Source organism: Bos mutus, chromosome 21 (assembly GCF_027580195.1).
Source record: "Bos mutus isolate GX-2022 chromosome 21, NWIPB_WYAK_1.1, whole genome shotgun sequence".
Taxonomy (NCBI): domain Eukaryota; kingdom Metazoa; phylum Chordata; class Mammalia; order Artiodactyla; family Bovidae; genus Bos; species Bos mutus.
Window position 1 is genome coordinate 30692645 of NC_091637.1, and position 19143 is coordinate 30711787.

The 19143-nt window shown below is 54.4% G+C and overlaps 1 protein-coding gene across 4 annotated transcripts in view; it reads left to right on the top strand.

Moving 5' to 3' along the window:
• The window catches only part of TMEM266 (transmembrane protein 266), a 123949-nt gene that overhangs the window by 73142 nt on the left and 31664 nt on the right, over positions 1-19143 (top strand). For 2 of the 4 annotated variants that reach the window (XM_070358541.1, XM_070358542.1), the window contains 4 exons: positions 3411-3565; positions 4096-4188; positions 6420-6493; positions 18278-18334. In XM_070358541.1, coding sequence (XP_070214642.1) covers positions 3411-3565; positions 4096-4188; positions 6420-6493; positions 18278-18334 — 379 coding nt within the window. The remainder of the gene's footprint in view (positions 1-3410; positions 3566-4095; positions 4189-6419; positions 6494-18277; positions 18335-19143) is intronic. The other 2 variants (XM_070358543.1, XM_070358544.1) reach the window with 2 other exon arrangements.

Sequence of the window (19143 nt, forward strand, 5' to 3'; positions counted from 1 at the left end):
GGCAGAGGGCGGCAGGAGACTTCCAGAGGACGTGCCGAGGCAGCTGGAGCTGGGCGAGAATCGGGGTGAGGGGTGCGAAAAGGTTAAATAGGGCCCCTGGAAGGGGGTCAGGAATGTCATGTTGTGAGAAAAGAAGACATGACCCCCTCAGCATGGGCCAGAGGAGAGGAGGTCAGTCAGTGGTGATGGCCAGGGCTACCTTAGAATTCAAAGGGTCAGACTTCCCTGGCGGTCCAGTGGCTGAGACTGAGCTCCTGATGCAGGGGGCCCCAGTTCCATCCCTGGTCGGGGAAGTAGCTCCAACATCCTGCAATTAAGAGTTCACATAGCACAAATAAAGACTCTACATGCCGCAACCAAGACCTGGTGCAGCAAAATAAATAATTTTTTTAAAATCCAAAGGGATCTTTCATACACACAAAAGCATGCACAGCGGATAGCCCCTGTGGGCAGAGTCTTTAGGCTTCTCTGGGCCTCGGCCAGGTGGGACACGGCTGTCCCTCTGAGCTGGCTGCGCTAGTCCTTATTTCCTGGTCTCCTGGACAGATGCACAGCCCTCCCAGCGGTGTCCCTCTCCTGGTCTTTCCTTCCCTGATGCTGGCTTCTCACCTGTTTCCCAGGGTTCCCATGCATCCCTCTGACTTATCCCAGCCACCTTCATCAGACCCACCTCAAGCCCCCTCTGCTCTGAATTTAGGGCTGTCAGATTTAGCAAATAAGGTTACAGGGTACCCAGTTAAATCTGAATTTCAGATAAACAATGAGTTTTGTTTTTTAGTGTAAGCGTGCAATGATTGTGCATGCCTGCTTGCTCGGTTGCTTCAGTCGTGTCCGAGTCTACAACCCCATGGACTGTAGCCCACCAGGCTCCTCTGTCCATGGGATTCTCCAGGCAAGAGTACTGGAGTGGGCAGCCATGCCCTCCCCCAGGGAGACTTCCCAACCCAGGGATTGAACCCGCTTCTGTTACGGCTCCTGCTTTAAGCAGGTGGGTTCTTTACCACTAGCACCACCAGGCGGATTCTTTTACCCACTGAGCCACCTGGGAAGCCCATTGCAGCGATTGGGACATACTTATAGTAGAAAATTGTTGATTGCTTATCCAAGATTTACCTGTTTGTCCTGTACTTTCTCTGGCAACCCTCCTGAGGTCTGCGTGGTGTTGGTTTGAGGTTTATCCTGCAGCCTATTTAGTCGTGGGCCACCAATCGCTTCTTGACCTTTCTGCTAAGATCCAGGGTCAGGGGGAGCCCTCGTGAACCTTCAGGAAGGTGGAGCGAGGTGGTTCTGCTGGGGACTTTGAAACCTGCCTTCAGTCTGGCCTCCACTCACTCTTGTCCCCAGTGAGAACCCTCCCTTGTACCTGGCAGCTCTCCTCACCCCTCACCCCAGCCACACTCTTGGCCGTGGGCTTGGGGGTCACATCAGTCACCCTCTGCCTGTCCAAGGCACCTTCCATCCTTCCCCATCACCTGATGGAATTCCCCTACCCCTCTTCCTGGGACCAGCTTCTGAGGCTGGGGATTGAACCCCAGTTTTTTCCCCCGGAGCCAAGGACACCTATCATTCCCATTGGTTTTAGAAAACATCCAAGAAAGATTTGAATAAGCCAGGTTTCCTTGAAGAGCCATGAGCTTTGTCCCACCTTCCCACAGCTGGGGCCTCCTTCGAGCCTTCCTTGGATGGATTGTGAGGAAGAAATCTCCTTTTGGAAGCACCCACAGTATTCCTTCGGGGAGAAGGAAGCACCTCAAGGCAGGAGTCCCCCTTCCAGCGACACCCTCGGGTTCTTTGAGGGAGGGTCCTGGCCGCTGTGCAGCAGGCTCCAGCCGGCCGCTCCCTCAGGACAGGAAGGACAGGGGTGACAGCCGGATCTTTGGGCCATCAGATAGTTTATCATCATCATTACCACCACCATCATCACCACCATCACCATCGTCATCAGCTGCATGGTTCCTTCCAGGTCAGATACACTTTCTCATTTAATTTTCAATGACCCTGGAGGTTAAGAAGTTTTACATATGGGGAAACAGAGGTCTAGAATGCCTTTGGCATGGCCGCAGGAGACTGAAGGTCAGCCAGAAGCGAGAAGGCCCCAGCCACTGGTAATCCAGGGCACCTCATTCCTCCTTGTCAAGGCAGGCAGGTGGGTCCAGCCCATAAATAACCTACCAAGGCAGTTTGTTCTGACCTCACCATCCCAAGACCTTCTTAGAGGCACCCCCTTATCACCAGAATCTTGTGTTCCTGAAAGCAATGGATCAAGTGTCCTAAGAGACCTACCAGGTCTGAGATTCTCTGCCTTCTCTCCACATTCAGGCCTACTCAGGAAAGATTTCATCCTTGGTGGCCGCATATCTAAGTATGATCATGATCGTGTAGTCAAGGGTTTCCCAAAAGCTGGTCCACGGACCACTAGTCCCTCCAGATGCCACATACAGAAGTGTGCTGTGGGATAGTGAGCTTGGGAAACACTGATTCTGTAATTCCTTTTGGAGTCCGTTGGTGTATGATAGCATATTAATGGCACTAAAATGTCCTGCAAAGAAAAATAATCCATTTAACCTTGACACAAATTTTCCAAAACTTACCCAACCATGGAAACTTTTTATTGAGTAACAACCATTAACGTTCTGTGGAACTAATGTTTCTTACAGTCTGCTTTGAGAAACAAAGATCTACTTCAAATCTTTTCTTATATAACTGAAAAAAAAAAAAGAAAATTCGCCGATTAATTCACTGAGCACTTGTTAGAGGTGGTTTTGAGGGTCTCCTAAATGTAGAACGTGTGCTCCATTCTGACCCTGCACAGAAGGATAATAATAAAGTGAAAGTGTAAAAGTGTTAGTCACTCAGTTGTGTTCATCTCTTTGGACCCCATGGACTGTAGCCAGGCTCCTCTGTCCATGGGGATTCTCCAGGCAAGAGTACTGGAGTAGGTTGCCAAGCCCTTCGCCAGGGGATCTTCCCCACCCAGGGATCAAACCCGGGTCCCCTGCATGGCAGGCAGATTCTTTACCACTGAGCCACCAGGGAAGCCCTATAGTAATAAGTGTAATAATAATAATAATTCATGCAGTACTTATCACATAGCCAGCCTCTCCACTAACCTTTGTGATCTTCCGTCTTTACAACAAGGCTGTGAGATGTGGTTTTGTTCCCATTTTAAAGATGAGGAGACTGGGGCGCAGGGAGATGCTGTGAGCAGCCTGGGTCAGCCTGTAAACGAAGCTGCATCTCTCAGTGAGATGTTTCCAGTCTTCATCCTTCTGCCCAGCACCCATGAAGAAGGCGCAGAGCCGGGGAGGTGGGAGGTGGTGGGCCGGGGTCGGGGTCTGAGAGCAGGGCTGCGACGGGCCCCCATACCCCCTTCCCGGCTCATGCCTCCTTCCCCGCTCTTGTCCCCGCAGGTCTACCTGGCTGAAGCCGTGCTGTGGGAAGAGAGCAGCCGTGTGGCAGGTATTTTTGCTCAGTGCGAGTGTCAACGGTTTCCTGGTAACCTGTGTAATATTGGTGGTGATTCTCCTGACTCTGGAACTTCTAATAGATATAAAGCTTCTCCAGTGTGAGTAGCAAGAGAGATACATATGCAAACACATATGATGTCAATATTCCATGTGCATCCATCAGGGGTCCCCAACCACCAGTGAGATCTGCCCCCGGCCTGACGGCTGTCCACCCCCCCACCCCACCCCGGCCCCATAGCTCATGGGGGTGACCGCAGGGAAGAAAGCATCTGGCAGCCCCTCTCTGTGTCACCCCAGCATGGGTTTGCCCCCATCCACCCAGGGTGGCCTCTTCACTCCCCCTCCCCAGCATGCCATGATCAGCAGCTGATAAGATCCAAAGCGTTGGGGACCCCTGTGTGCATCTTTTTTTTTTTTTTTATTGTTCCCATTTGGAATCTTCCAGATTGGGATTTTCTGTAGCTTAGAGTTCCCACGTGTGGAGGCGTCTCACTTTGTAGTAGCCTGTAATGACAGCAGCCACAGTGATGCTAGGATTCCTTGTGTTTTTAACCAGTTGTAAGTTGGCAGGGTTATGTGTCTATAATGTGATCATTTTGGAAGCACTTCTCCATGCATCTGATCCTAGTAGCAGCCCTGGGAGACAGGCAAGACGGCTGTTACCCTCTCTACGGATATGGGAATGAAGCTTGGGAGAAGTTGGACTTCCCCTTGGTGAGAGGTATTGGAGCTGGGATGCCGAGCCCTCATGCCGGTTTTCCTCCTTGCCCTGGTCCTGTTGGTGTTTGTCCTACGTTCATGGGAGCCTGACGCATGGGGTGGCTGCTGGCTTGCCTGCCACCTCTTCTGTCCTTCCAGGTGCCCCTTGGCAGCACAGCCATCAGAGCAGCGGGTCCTCTTCCTGCCCCCAGCCCCTTGTAGATCCCTGTTTGGTGTACCAGCATGAAGGGCCAAGGGCCTTGACTCTTGGCTTTGGGTGAGTGAGTGCTCTTTGCATCCCCAGAGGTCCCCTAGTTAGAGGATGGTTCATTCAAATGCAAATAAAAAAAGAAATGAACTTGTTGGCCCTCTGAGAGATTTCCTTCCCGTCCTTTGGCAAAATCCAGGACTGTTGATCCGGCCACCCCCAGACCTGTTCTGTCATCTTAGACTTGTTTTCTCAGTTGCCCGCAGGTCCTTTACTGGAGTTTCTGCACTCAGGGTCCGTCAAAACTCCTGCCAACCTGTTAGCCTTCTGTCCTCTCCGAGAGGGCAGCAGAGAGTGCAGAGTTGCTTTTGTCTGATGAGCCTCATTGGCTTTGTACAGCTGGTGGCCCCTTGGTTCTAATCACCGTATCTTCCAGCAGAAAGTAACCAGCCCTGATTTTACACTCAGCCTGTCTTCAATTATACTGTGTTGTCTATTTTCCCTCCCACTCATCCCTCTGTCTGCTTTTTATGAGGTCTGACCATAACAGAGTCTTTCTTTCCCTGTTGTGGATTATACCCGGGGCCCTTGGCTGCTCAGGCATTGGGTAGAACCGAGAACACGGCCGACACTGGAATTTTGCTTAAAATTAAGTATCCAGGAGATTGATTTTGGTGGGAGATCCAATAGCAGCTCATAAAAGGCATCTTAAATTCCATAAAATGCACAATCAGAGATTTATTGCTCTTTTAAAGCGAACCGTAAAAAAAGGCCCAGGAATTCATTTAAGAAATAATGGGGAGAGATTTTATGTTTCCAGAATCATCTGGAGGTCCCTTCAGAATCACGCAGGCCCCTTCAGAATCATGCAGGCCTCAGCCTCCCAGTTCCCACTCATCTTCATGTGACCCACAGTGGGGCAGGCCTTGCCTTCTGAGGCTCGTATTGGCCTCAAGCCAGGGGCCCCAAAGTCTCCCACCTGGAACCCAGTGTGGCAGCTCTGTGACCCTGGACATGGTCCAGGGCTTCGTTTCCGCCTGCCCCCCAGGGCAGGCCCATCTCAGAGCTTTGGGGAGGCTGTGGGTTCCTCTCTTTGGCCAGCCTGCCCCCCGATGGCTCAGGGCATTTTTCCTGGGCTCCCAGGGGAGCTGAGCCACGTGCTGAGCAGGCCTGGCCAGAGTGCAGTAGGGAAGTGTGCTCCCAGCAGCATTCCTGTGTCTTGTTTCTGCCCTGCCACGCTGCCCGGGGTCACCCACTCCTACCACTCTCTCTTTTGGGCTGGCCTTCTGAGAGGCATCCCCTTCTGCCCTCTCTCTATCAAAGCCCACCTGCCCTTGTCCTGGATCCCAGCATCTTACTATTAGCCTCAGGGCTCCTATACTATGAGCCCAGAGGTGGTGCCTTAGTGCCAAGAACTGTCTGGTAGAAGGTGGGGTGGGAGTTTCAGTGGCTGCTGGCACTCCCTGCTCACGCTCTGGAGGCGGGAAGCTGTGCCACTTTCGTGAGGCTGACATCCCCTCCCCACCCCCAGCTCCCTCTGCCAGTCCCAGCTCCAGTCTTCTCCCCAGAATACTCTGGCTAACACTGCCATCTCAGCCACTCAGAAGTTTCAGAATGAGAAGTCAAAGGAAGCTTGCCTTAAATCCCACTCACAGCGCACAGTGCTTTGGGGGTCAGTTGTGGTGGGGATTTCTGAAAGCTCATCTAGATCTGACCAAAGCTGCCTTCCCTGGTCCAAGAGCCCTGGATGTCTCTGTAAGGTCCCTCTGGAAGGCTCCTTTCTGGAACTCTGAGAGGCAGCCTGGGGGGAGATGGAGGCAGCCTCTCGGGTAGAAGGAAAAACAGCATCACAGACCCACCCACCTCCTTCCACCTCCATTGCAGACAGCCCTTAAAGCTCCCTCACGTTCTCTGGCCCGACTGCTTCCCAGTCCAAATGCTCACTCTCCGGGCTCCTGGAGGCCCGCCTCCATGCCTCAAAGCCCGCTTTGCGGATGGACCTCATTCCTTACTCCTAAAATCGACCCCTGTTACTGTGCTTGCAGTTTCCAGCGCGTTCCAGTTTGCCGGCGTGATACACTGGATCAGCCTGGCCATCCTCTCGGTGTTCTTCTCGGAGGTGGGTTGAGACTCGGGCCCTGTGACCATCTCTTCAGGGCAACTCCTGTCCCGGGGAGACGAAGCTTTAGTCTCTTGGCCCTCGAGGCTGCAAAGAGGGAGACACAATACGGGGAGCGAAGTTGTGTGCTGGGCCTTGGCGGGTGGCCCGGATGGTGAGCAGGTGTCATCCAGGTAAGAGGTGGAAGGTAACCTCTGTGAAGGTGAGGCTGAGTGGGAGGTGGTTGAGAGAGAGCAGATGGTTCGTGCAGCTTTGAGGAGCAGGCAGAGGCCAGGCCAAAGCCCAGGGGCCTGGAGCGGGGAGACTGACTGGGACACTATGGCTGTGGTCCTGGGTGCACCAGGGGCCAAGGCTCAGGAGGCAGAGAGACGGAGTCACGGCCAGGCAGTGGACTTGACCCAGGTTTTCAGGGGGGACAGGGTCTGGCTAGACTGAGCTGTGACCCTTCTGTGGGAGCAAAGGGGCATGTGCTGGGGTCAGGGAGCACAGATGCCCTTTGCCATTGCTAGAGTCAGCTGATAAAGCCCCAGCCCATTTCTCTGTGTGTGAGATAAGAGGGGAAAATCACCGAGAAGCCCTAGGGCCCTGGGTTTTGATGGGAGCTGATAGCCTTGAGCGCATCTGAAATGCATGGAACCAGGATCTCGGCCCGGTTCCTCTGCCTTGACGGGAGGGTGAGTGGCCAGTCCTGTGGGCAGTTCCGGGCCTGTCACAGTAACCCCTGCCTGCATTTCAGGGGCATCGACTTGGGGCTGTTCCCGGCAGGGTCTGCAGGGGAGGCTGAGAAGACTGGGCTTCATCCTGTGGGTGGCGGGTCTTTATAGAACGAGAGAGTTTTGTGTGGCAGCCCTGTTCTTCCTAACGGAAGATGGGCCCGAGTCAGCTGGCCGCTGGCCCGCTCCATGTGCCCTCACCCAGCACTGCCGCAGGTCCAGATTACCCCGGGCAGAGTCCCACTGGGGCCTCTCAACGTGGTCAGGAGGTGTGGGGAGGAAGTCAGAAAGGAACACGGTGCAGAGCCCTTTGGCGTGTAGGCTTGTGCACACACACACATGCGCACACACGTACACGCACAGCTCACACCAGCTCAGAAGCAGAGGGGCCTCTGAGTCCCAGAGCACAGCAGGGCCTCAAAGGGCGGAAGGGTGCTCTGGGAGAGCAGTGATGTGCATGGAGGGATGGAAGTAGAGAGTGTTTTGTGATGTGATTAGGCAACCCAGGGAGTCAGGCACCCGGGATCCTCTCGTGTCCGGGGTTCTCGGTGGGCCAGCTCTGACACTGGCTAGTGGCATGCACTCTCTTTCTCAGACTCAGGGGAGGCCCAGGCCCCTTAGGCCTGGAGTCCAGAATCCTCAGCCTGGGTGTGGGGTGTGCTGGGCTGGGCAGCAGGCATTCCACACCCGGAACATTCTCTTCCCGGGCCTCGGCTCCTGCAGCCCACGAAGTTGGCCAGCGAGCCTGGGCTCAGACTGAGGGGGCAGACCCAACACTGCCCCTCCTGGGAGATGTCCCCACCAGCTCACCAAGGTCATCGTCCCAGAGATGCTTTGGCCCCCAGATAGTGCCTGCTCCCCGGCCTGCTGCCCCTCGGAGGGTCCTTGTCTCCGGCCGGGGGGTCCCCTCGTCTCCACTCACCGGGGCTCCCTCCCACACATACATGGGCCCTGGCCAGATGTCTGCTTGATGCAAGCCCTGGAAAATGTGCCATGTGTCTGTGACTGCCAACAAAAATGTTTAATCAGTTGCTGCGGTTCTTCCATCTATCCCTCCGCTTTGGTTTTATTGGCTTCACAGAATTTATTACCCAGCGTTAATTTGGCATTCCCTTCCTGTCACTGCTAGAGACGAGCCACCTGAAACAGACGAGCCCCTGTGTAGAGGCATTGTGGCTTCAGACCCTCACCCCCGCCCTGTCTCCACGCCATGGAAGTGGGCTGGGCTTCCCACAGGCTCAGCAGGGAGAGCTGGTGGCTGGGGGAGAATGACTGTGACCTTGGGCCTTGTCAGAGATGAGGAGGGTGGGGCTGTAAGGTGGGAGTAAGAGAGGGTAACAGGGGAGTAATGGGGGGTGGGGGGTAACAGGGGTAACAGGAATAATAGAGGGATAACAGGAAAGTAACAGGGGAGCCCTGCCTTCCCCAGCACAGCCAGCCCCACGTGAGGGGCAGCCCAGCTCGAGAGCCTGGGTGTCCCCGGAGCTCCCAGGAGAACCGAGCATCTGAAGAGGTTAGAGCCGTCCCACAGAGCAGGGGGGCCCAGCCCCAGGCTGTGGACCAGTGCTGACCCGGGTGAGGCCTGTTAGGAACCAGGCTGCACAGCAGGGGATGAGCAGAGGGCAAGGGAGCGAAGCTTCATCTGTGTTCCCATCAATCCCCATGGCTCGGGCTCACATTAATTACCACATGCCCCCCACCCCTCGCCCCATCTAAGGAAAAGTTGTCTTCCACAAAACCAGTCCCTGGTGCCAAAAAGCTCGGGGACCGCTGCCATAGAGGCCCCCAACCCCTACCCCCCGGAGGGTTGGAAGTGTGTGAAGGTGTTTGTGCTTCTCACCATGACAGGGGCACCTCAAGCGGGAGTCACCTGTCCCTCCGCCATGGAGTAGGCTTGCAGATTTGCCTGCTGAAAATGCCAAAAGCGTCCCTTTAAAACCATGCAGATGAGGACCGCAGCCCAGGGTCACGTAGCCGGTTTCCACCAAAACGGGGCCCAAGGCTCCGGACTCTTGTCTGGCATGTCCCCGCCGCATGCCCCTCCCTGCCCACCCGCCTTGGCCCTGGTGCACGCAGGCGGGGAGCAGACTGAGAATCTGAGGGAAAGGTCTGGGTCAGCAACTGAGAAAGAAAAGCCCGAACCCTGTGAAATCTCTGACCACAGACCCAGCACACCCCCTCACCTAGGGAGAAGCCGGCCCTTGTCCCTCTGGGGAGCACCCAGGGCCATGGCCGCCGGCCGGGGGTGGGTGTGGAGTCCAGGAAGGTCACACCCAAAGGGCTCCTGAGGCCAGGTGGCCCATCACCTAGTCCTGAGCCCCGTCCCACCCCACGTCTCAGCTGAGCTTGAGGACCGTCCCCGAGTCGGGCAGGACATTTTGTGAGTTAGAAAACTGAGGCTGTGGAGGAGCAGAAAACTGCCAGGCCCTCAGGAAGATGGGCGGCACAGATGCAGGCCTCTGGGTGGGTGTGCGAACGCCAGCCCATCCTTGCCCATCTCAGAGCTCCAGGGGCTGCTCCAAGGAAGACGCCCCAGAGCACAGAGCTAAGTCTTAAGAGAAGTATGGGGCTGCTTTGGGCTTAGTGTGAAGACATCAATTTTTAAAAATCAATTAAATTTAATTGGAGAATTAATTACTTTACAATATTGTGACGGTTTTTGCCATACATCAACATCAGCCACAGGTATACATGTGTCCCCCCATTTTGAATCCCCCCTCCCCCCTCCCTCCCCACCCTACCCCCCTGGGTTGTCCCAGAGCTTTGGTTTTGGGTGCCCTGCATGATGAAGCACCATGGATTGAACTTGCACTGGTCATCTCTTTTACAGATGGTAATTCAGTTTGAGGAATTGCCATCTGTTCAAACAGGCCAAGCTATTCAGCAGCAAGGCAGACGCTTCTCATTGCAGTGTGAGTAGGTGCCCCACATGCAGTCAGGCCGGGCAGGGTCCCTGCAGGGGCACGAGGTGAATGTGGATGCCTGGGCAGCTTCCTGGGCCATGTCAGGCAGGGTCATCCCGCTTCCTCCTGCTTCCATGGGGCCCTGCAGCACTGAGACTGGGGAGAGCCTTCAGAATCCAGATGGACAGTTGTGCAAACCGCCCTTGGCTGAGACCAGGCCCAGTGGTCACTTGCAACTGGGGAGGCCAGCTGCTTCTCTTCCCGAGACTCCACGAGGCCTGGGGGCCCAGCCAGGGTGGGTCACCCTGCAGCAGGGCCTGAGTGTGGGTCATGGGGTGTTGGCCCCGTTCCCTAGCCAGGGTGGAGATGCAGAGGCCCAGCTCCTTTTCCTGGAAGAGGGGAAAGCTAGCCCACGGCTGACCTTGTAGATGGGAGCCTCAAGGCAGGGGCAGCAGCTGCTGCTTCTTCCTTCTGTTTATTATTATTATGATTCTATTGAGGTGAAATTCACAAAACAGAGCCTTTTATTTTTATCAATTGATTTTTGGCTGTGATGGATCTTTGTTGCTGCCTGGAGGCTTTCTCTCATTATGGCAAGAGGGGGGCTACTCTTCATTGCCATGTGCGGGCTTCTCATTGAGGTGGCTCCTCTTGTTGCAGAGCACAGGCTCTAGAATGTGCAGACTTAGCAGCTGTGGCATAGGGGCTTAGTTGGTCAGAGGCATGTGGGATCATCCCAGACCAGGGATCGAACCTGTGTCCCCTGCATTGGCAGGCAGATTCTTAACCACTGGACCACCAGGGAAGTCCCAACATAACAGCCTTTTAAAGGTTCAGTGGCATTGAGAACCCAGTGTTGTGTAACCATCACCCCTTTCTAGTTCCAAAGCATTTTCATCACCCGCAGAGGAGACCCTGTCCCCACTGAGTGGCCACTCCCCCATTCCCCCTTTCCCACAGCCCCTGCCAACCACACCAGTCTGCTTTCTGATTCTATGAACTTAACTATTCTGGATATTTCATAAAAGTGGAAATATTCAATATATGACTTTTTGGGTCTGGCTCTCTCACGCAACATGTTTTCAAGTTCATTCCCATGGAGTGTGGCTCAGTGCCTGTGTCCTTTTTATGTCTCAGCACCCTTCCATTGTATGGAAAGACCATACTTGGTGTATCCACACATAAGCTGATCAAGGTTTCTTTTAACTTTGGCTGTTAGAGCAGAGAGAGCAGATCCGTCCTCCTTTTGTTTTCTGTGGCCCTTGGTGGATTGAAAAGAATGAGACTCACTCACACTGGGGAGGGCAGTCTGCTTTTACTCAAGTCTACTGGTTCAAATGATAATCTCATCAGAAACACCCCCCCAGACACACCCCAAAATGATGTCTGGCCAGACATCGGAATACCTGTAGCCCAGCCAAATTGACCCGTAAAATTAATCTCCCAGTGCCTGATAGAGAGCCTGGCACAGAGGTGCACGTGTGCTGAGTCGCTTCAGTTGTGTCTAACCCTGTGACCCGATGGACTGTAGCCCACCAGGCTCCTCTGTCTGTTGGATTCTCCAGGCAAGACTACTGGGACTGGGTAGCTATTTCCTTCTCCAGGGGATCTTCCCGACCCAGGGATCAAACCTGCATCTTTCAAGTCTCCTGCATTGGCAGGCGGGTTCTTTGCCACTAGTGCCACCTGGGAAGCAGAGGAGGCACCTGAAAAACGGAAGCTCTCACTTATTCATCTGGCTCCTGCTTTTGGGTGACTCTGTGCCAGGTGCTGGCTCTGTAGGTGGTGCTGGGCATGAGGATTCTGCCCTGATAATCAAGACGCAGGCCCCGTTCAGGGGTTTACTGTCTACTGGGAAGGAGCCAAGCAGATGTGTATAATGAGAACAAGAAACAGCTTAAATCTCCCACTGCAGTCAGTGGGAGACCTCAGAGGGCCCGCAGGCTGCTGCTGGATGTGTGAGCTGCCAGATGGTGGGGGCGTGGAGGGCCTCAGGCAGTGGTCACAGAGCGAACAAGGGACTGAGAAGGAGCAACCACAGCATGTTGGGGTGTTGACTGTGGCTGGAGAGGTGGAGGGAGATGTCCTGGGGACCAGGCCAGGTCACGAGGTCCTTTCCAGGTCTTGCTTAAGAGTGGGGCATCTTGTTCAGGAGTAGGGTGCCTTGCTCAGGATTGGGGCATCGTGTTCAGAGTGGGGAGGAGGCTCCAAGCAGGAGAGGGAAGTGATGAAATTGGCCTTTTTGAGAAATCAGCCAGGCAAGGCAATGAGGAGTGGGTGTTGGAAGCGGGAGGAAGACTGGAATTTGGGGACTATTTGGGAGATGTGGTTCAGCTTTGGGGTTAAAGGTTTGACCCAGAGCAGTGGAAGCAGGACGGAGGAAGGAACAAGCTGGACGGAGTTGAAGGAGCTAAACTGCAGGATGTGGGGACTGGCCAGCATTGAGGGGAGCATGTGAGCAAGAGACGGGACCAAGCATGACTTGGAGGGGGAGGGGGACCGGTCTCCTAAGAGGGGGTGGGGATGCCCTTCACTAAGCCCAGAAACTGCTGCAGGAAGAGGGGGGCGGGGGGAGGAGAGGGAGGGAGGCCCCCAGGTGTCCCGTGGGAGGTGAAGCCAAGGGTGCAGTGGTCTGGGGACCGGGAAGCATGAGAGGAGTAATGGAGCCCAGGGAAACAATTTGAGGATGGAAAGCTGACAGAAGATGTAGCCAGGAGGTGGGAGGAGAATCCAGAGGGGTTGGGACCCTGGAAACCAAAGAAGGAAGGAAGGAAACCAACCAAAGAAGCCAGGGGTGCATCCCGCAAGCTGCTGAGGAGTCGGCACTAATTACCAGGTGCCAGCAGTTTTGGTGGGGGCCGGCGTCAGGCTGCAGTGGGTTTAGTGGAGACACCTCTTCAGAAACTTGGGAGAAGAGACAGGGGGGTTGGCTTAAGGGAGACTTGGGGTCAGTGAGAGATGTTTCAGGACCGAGGAAGTGGAGATGAACATATTGCTGAGAGGGAGTTCTAGAACAAACTCTGCTTGCCTTGTGGATTCCAGGCTCTCTACCTCTCCTACCCATGCCTAGCACGGTAGCCCCCCCACCCCCAGCAGCCCCCCGCACTGTGAGCACACAGCCGGGTCATGTCAGCACTTAACGCACAGCCCTTGGTCACGTGGTCGCCACCATGCTCTATCATCCTGCCGGCCTTGAACCCATTCTTTTAAGGTAGCTGGGAACCGCCTGCTGAAATGGAACCAGTGCAGCCAGTGCGCCTGTCGGCTACGGCGTCTGGTGCGGGGTCACCTCTGGACCCCTAGGGCGGAGGCTGTCCAGGGCGGGAGGCAGATGCCCTTCACCATCGGGATCTCCGCACATTTGGAAGACCTGAGGGTGGAGGCGGGAAGTGGGGGAGCTGCTCACTCTGCTCCTGTTTTATCAACGCCTAACTCCAGGGGGCGCGCTTGTGCTGCCCTGCGGTCTCCCCTGAAAGATTTCTCACCCGATAGACCTTTCTTCTGCAAACACATTGAAGACTGCTTTCAGCTCCCATTTCCTAAGTTCTCCTTGTAGCTGGATCCCGGACAGTGTGCCTACCTCTTGCTGCTCCAGTTTAAAAGGCGGCTTGCAGAGGAGGGAGCCTGCAGCCATCTTGGCAGCAAAAACTTGCCCGGGGTAGATAGGCGTCTTGAGGAAGCACCAGGGGTATTCCTCAGGCCAGGCGGCTCCCCAGAGAGCCCGGGCACTGCCCCACTCCCCAAACCCACCAGCTGCAGTGTTGCAGGGGCACAGGCTCAGGGCGGGATGCATGCTGCTTCCTTCTTCCTGGCTAGTGGGCCCAGCTTTGGGGATGGGTCTGTGGGGGCAAGGGTGCCAGCCCCCACTCTGCTCACCAATCAATGAGCCAGGGAATCTCTCTGCCTGGAGAAGGGATGGTTGTTGTTCAGTCGCTAAGTCGTGTCCGACTCTTGGCAGGTGCAGCGGTCAGGTCTTCCCACCCACCCTCATGCTCCCTGAAGCCTGAGCGAAGGGAGGGGCGTCCCTCCTGAGAGCAGAGCTTCCCAAGGGAAAAGATGAGGGCCCTGGGGTAGGAAGGAAGAGGGGCCTGGGAGCCAGAAGGCTTACCTGCCCCTCTCAGCCTCAGTTTCTGTATCTGTAAAATGGCAGAAGACCTTGGCTTATAGTAAACAATAAAGGATGACATCCTGTAGGTTTTGCCAAGCCTGTCCTGAGCGTCAGAGCAACCTCATCTCTGGAAGGTGAGACTGGAATGAAGGAGACTGCAAACTCTTAGTTCCAGGAGGGCAGAGGCAGCTGGAATTGAGGGTACAGGTCCCTTGGTCCCTCCCTGCCTCAAAGACCTTTGCAACGCTTGGGGGCAGGATCGCAAGGCTGAGGGTCTTGGGGCGGGGGAGGTGGCTTCGGCCAATGTCCCATGGTTAGTAAGGGTTAGTCAGAACCAGAAAGGGGCCCTGACCTTTGATTCCTAATCGAACTCTCTGCTTGTTGCATCTGGGCATGCGGCCTCCCTGGTTTCACCCAGGGCATTGTCACCTCATACATCCCCGCCATTCTTTTGGGACCCCAGGGGAGTTTGTTTAAAAGGCAAATTCCTGGGCCCTTCACCCAGAGGTCCTGATATCCTGGATCTCCATGAGAGTCCAGGAATCTTCATTTTAAATAAAACCCCAGGACTGATGCTGATATTAAAGCTCCAATACTTTGAAAGAGCCGACTCATTGGAAAAGAACCTGGTGCTGGGAAAGACTGAGGGCAGGAGGAGAAGCGGGCAACAGAGCATGAGATGGTTAGATAGCATCTTTGACTCACTGGACATAAGTCTGGGCAAACTCCAGGAGACAGTGAAGCACAGGGAAGCCTGGCGTGCTGCAGTCCACGGGTCATAAAGAGTCAGACATGACTTAGCAACTGAAAAATAAATAACAACCCAGATGCTGCTGAAGCAGGGGGTCCTTGCCAGCATTTTGAGGAACACTAGCTTTCAATGGGTTAGTCGACTGGGGCGAGACCCATGGTGGGGGCTGTGAGGTGGGAGGGCAGCATGGCTTGATACCTGCAAAGGATGCTACAGGGGAAAAGCCCCTGGGTGGGGTGTTTCAGAGCTGGGTTCTCATTCCAGCTTTGACCCTGACTCAGAGCCACCAGTTCCAGGCCATTTCTCTTCTCCAGCAAGAGGATGGCCCAGAAAGGCTTTCCCAAGCCCTCTCCACAGCTGCTTTTAGCTGCTCTGTTTCCATGGGCTGGGCTAGAAAGAAAAGGCTCCCTCGGTTGGTGGGGAGGGTGGGGGTCTCTGTGGATGGACCAGCAAGGAAGGCAGGCAGGAGGCAGGTGCTTCTGCTCTGCTTGCCTTCCTGGCACCACTCTGGCCCAGGAGCCCATCAAGCCTCCATCCCTTCCTAGAGCACAGAGGCTGCATGTATGCTGCCTGCCCCTCCCCTCTGCGGGTTCCTGGCTGAGTCTCAGCCTAGCTGGCTCCCTTCCTCCTTCACCTCCTCCCCCCCACCCCGGGCCACTGACTTTTCAGTAAGTGCTGCTTTGTTTATAAAGAAGCAGGATGATTCCCTTTTAATGAGGTTCTGAGAGTAGTCAAACCGAGAAGGGAAAGTGGAATAGTGGTTTCCAGGGGCTGCGGGAGGGGGAGACGGGGAATTAATATGTAATGGGCACAGGAGTTTCAGTTTGGGGAGATGAAAAAGTTCTGGAGGTGGATGATGGTGAAGGTTGCACAATAATGCGAAGGTACTTTATGCCACAAAGTCTAAAACGTGTGTGTGTGTGTGTGTGTGTGTGTGTATTTTACCACAATCTCAAAAGGAGCAGCAGAAGGAGAAATCATATTTGGACCAGACCCTGTTCCCCTCTGTGCTAGCCAGGACTTTCTGCTTTGGGAGCCTCAGAATGGTGTGTTTGGGGTGGATGTGGCTGGTGTATCCTTTCAGAGGAGACAAATGCTGAGTTTCAAAGTCGGCCCAATTTGAGGGAGTGAACAACAGAAGACTGGGACAGTCTGGTGTTCTCATGCAGCCTGAGTATACAACGCAGAGTCAACGACCTCCACGTCCAAACACTGACTCACTGCCCAACGCCTGAGTGACTTTGGGCAGCGTCCTTAACCTCTCTGAGCGTCCCCTTCTGTAAAATGGGAGTCACGTGTGAGGAGGGCCGGCCCAGGATTTGCAGCCTACTGATACATCCCAGATGGCAAATGTTAGTCTCATACGGAACTGGAAGATGTGTATCTTCTAATCCGTCTCTCCAGCGGAAGAGGAAATGGGCCCAGAGAGGGGATTTGACGTGCCCATAGCCACACAACCAGCCCATTACTGAACTGTGACCTCAAGATCCCAAACCACCAACCCAGATCTCTCCTCACCCCCTCAGAGCTGCGGTGCAGTTCAGTGAGAGATCAGGGAACCATGTGGAAGGGACATCAGGCTGCCGCGTGTCCCTCTGTGTTCTCAAACATGGTGACATAACAGGCCGCCACCAGCATCCCTCCTTCTCATCCCCTCATGGAAATTGGGATAGTCCTTCATGAGGAAGAGGGAAACTTTAGCAGCCAGTCGTTTTTGTGGCCTAAGTATGGATAGAGATCGCTAACCTTTCTGCAGCTTTTGCCAGGTTCAGGTGGCTGACCTTGTATTGGGTTGGCAAAAAAAAATTCGGGTGGGTTTTCTGAACAAACTTTTTGGCCAACCTAATCCTGTAGGCGTGTGGGAGAACGGACCTCACCTGGAGGGAATTGCCATGAACTTCTCACCTTGGTTCAGGGAAGGACCTAAGACAGTTATACCAGGGTCATACAAGACCAGGTTCTAAGTATCTTCTTTAGAGAAAAAGGTACTCTTGGTGAGGAAACCACCCCAGAAGGCAGAGGCATTGAAATGAGTTATGGAGGGTTTTAAGGAATCAGTCAGTCATGCATTTATTCATCACTCACGAGGGTAATCACTCTATGCCAGACACTGGGATAAAGGAGAGAAATCAGACAGTGTCTCCTCATCCTTAACTGGGGCATCAGGCAGGCAGTCACCACGAGGTGAGATGAAGTGCTGGGGGAGGGGACAGCAGCGATTGATGTTCCCAAGGACTATAAGGACGCCCAGGAAAGAGGCACCAAGCCTGGAGAAGGTAGAGGAGCTTCATGGAGGCGATGCTTGAGTGGTCGGGAAGATCCCCTGGAGAAGGGAATGGCTACCCACTCCAGTATTCTGGCCTGGAGAATTCATGGACTGTATAGTCCATGGGGTGGCAAAGAGTCAGACACGACTGAGCAACTTTCACTTTTACTTTCAGAAGGAGAAGAAAGCCTTTCCAAGTAGAGAAAGGGAAAGAGGCCCTCTGGTTAGCACACAGGCCAAGATGCTCTAACAAGAAAACCAAAAACGGGCTTAAACAAGGCGGGATTCATTTCTGTCTCGTGGAAGGACAGGTGGGACCGGCCGTTTAGGCTCATGTGGTGATGTGGGGCTGGTGGGGACCCAGCAGTGCCTCCATCTTGTTGCCCAGCCCTCCCTAATTGAACACACTTCCCCACCACACCGACACGCCCACATTCTAGTCTTTGGGAAGAAGGAAGGAGAAGGAAGGAGGAGGAAGGGCTCACAACTGAGAGGTGGGACACAGAGCTTCTCTGCTCATAAGCTGTTGGCCAGAACTTGCTCACTTGGCCACTCCAGATGCAAGGAAGGCTGGGAAATGTAGTCTTTTTCTGGGTGGCCATACTGAAATTCCAATTACTGTATGAGGAAAAAAGAGAGATTGGGGGTGGGGGAGCAGTCTTTGCCACATGTGGAGACAAGGTATAGGAGAAAGAATTGCATGTTTGTAGGTTTGCAAGTGCTTTATGTCATGACAGGAGTGCAAGAGATGACTGGAGAGGGAGGCAGAGTTCTGAGGGTCCATTCCAAGGATTCAGAGTGTATCTGTATTCAGTGGGAGCACTGAAGGTGCTGAGCCAGGGGCTGGCGCCAGTGGTAACGCAGACCTGAGCTGCGGCATTCAAGGCGGGGCTGGGGAGGGCACGCGAACCGAGAGACACTTAGGGGAAGACTCTTCCCAAGGAGGCAGAGCCTTGGATTCTCAGCTCTGGAGTCTTCTCTGCTGGTAGAAGCAGGTAGAAAGAGCAGTAACCATGCCCTCTTTTCTCACTTCCTCTCCCCAGACTGTTCTTCGGATTGTGGTGCTCGGGATCTGGGATTACATTGAAAACAAGATAGAGGTAAAGACCAGTGTCCCCCGCACCCCACAGCCAGCCATCCTGGAAGCTGGAAACTGTCACTGTCCTGTCCATCCCAGGGTGGGAGCCATCAACAAAGGCCAGCTCCCTCCCACACTGGACACACGAGTCTGTCCAGCTGTGCCTTTGGGTGGGTGGGGAAGGGAGACGACTGAGAAAGTTTCCAGTGAAAGAATATGGTCTAAAATGTCTCCTTGAAGTTCTGCAAAATTTAAAAAGTTATTCTTGAATCATTTTGGAAAACTTCTGAAATGTGTTTGAAAACAAATCTACTCTTTAAAATGGCCCCGTGGTCGGAGACCAGAGTGAGGGGACCCTAGAAGTGCTTCTCAGCCTGGGTTTCTGCAGAGCAAACCAGTTGCTCTGTTTCATGTGAAGAGGAGGTGGGGTGTGATGGGTGGAGATGGGGTGCTGGGGAGGCTGGCTGTCCTTCGAGTTGGGTGTGCACAGGAGAAGGCAAGAAGGTCAGTGTCTGCTCCCCATTCCTCCCTCACCCCCAGCCAGCACACACTTTTTAGCCTCTTTGGGTCAAATGCTGGGAGTGGAGAGAGAGGCCTGGCCTGTGGAAGTCTCAGACCAAGGCCACGCTGGGACAGGCTGATGGCAGGGCAGGGCCCAGAGCTGAAGCTTAGGCGGGGGTCCCCTCCTCTCCGAACTCTGCCTCCAGGCAGAGTTAGAGACTCAGCACCAGCCCTGGTTGAAGAAGATGCAAGCTCTGGGCTTCCCAAGGGGAAGGGGCCTTCCTTCAGCCCCTGCTGCCACTGAGAGGTTCCGAGAGGCCAGCGCAGGAA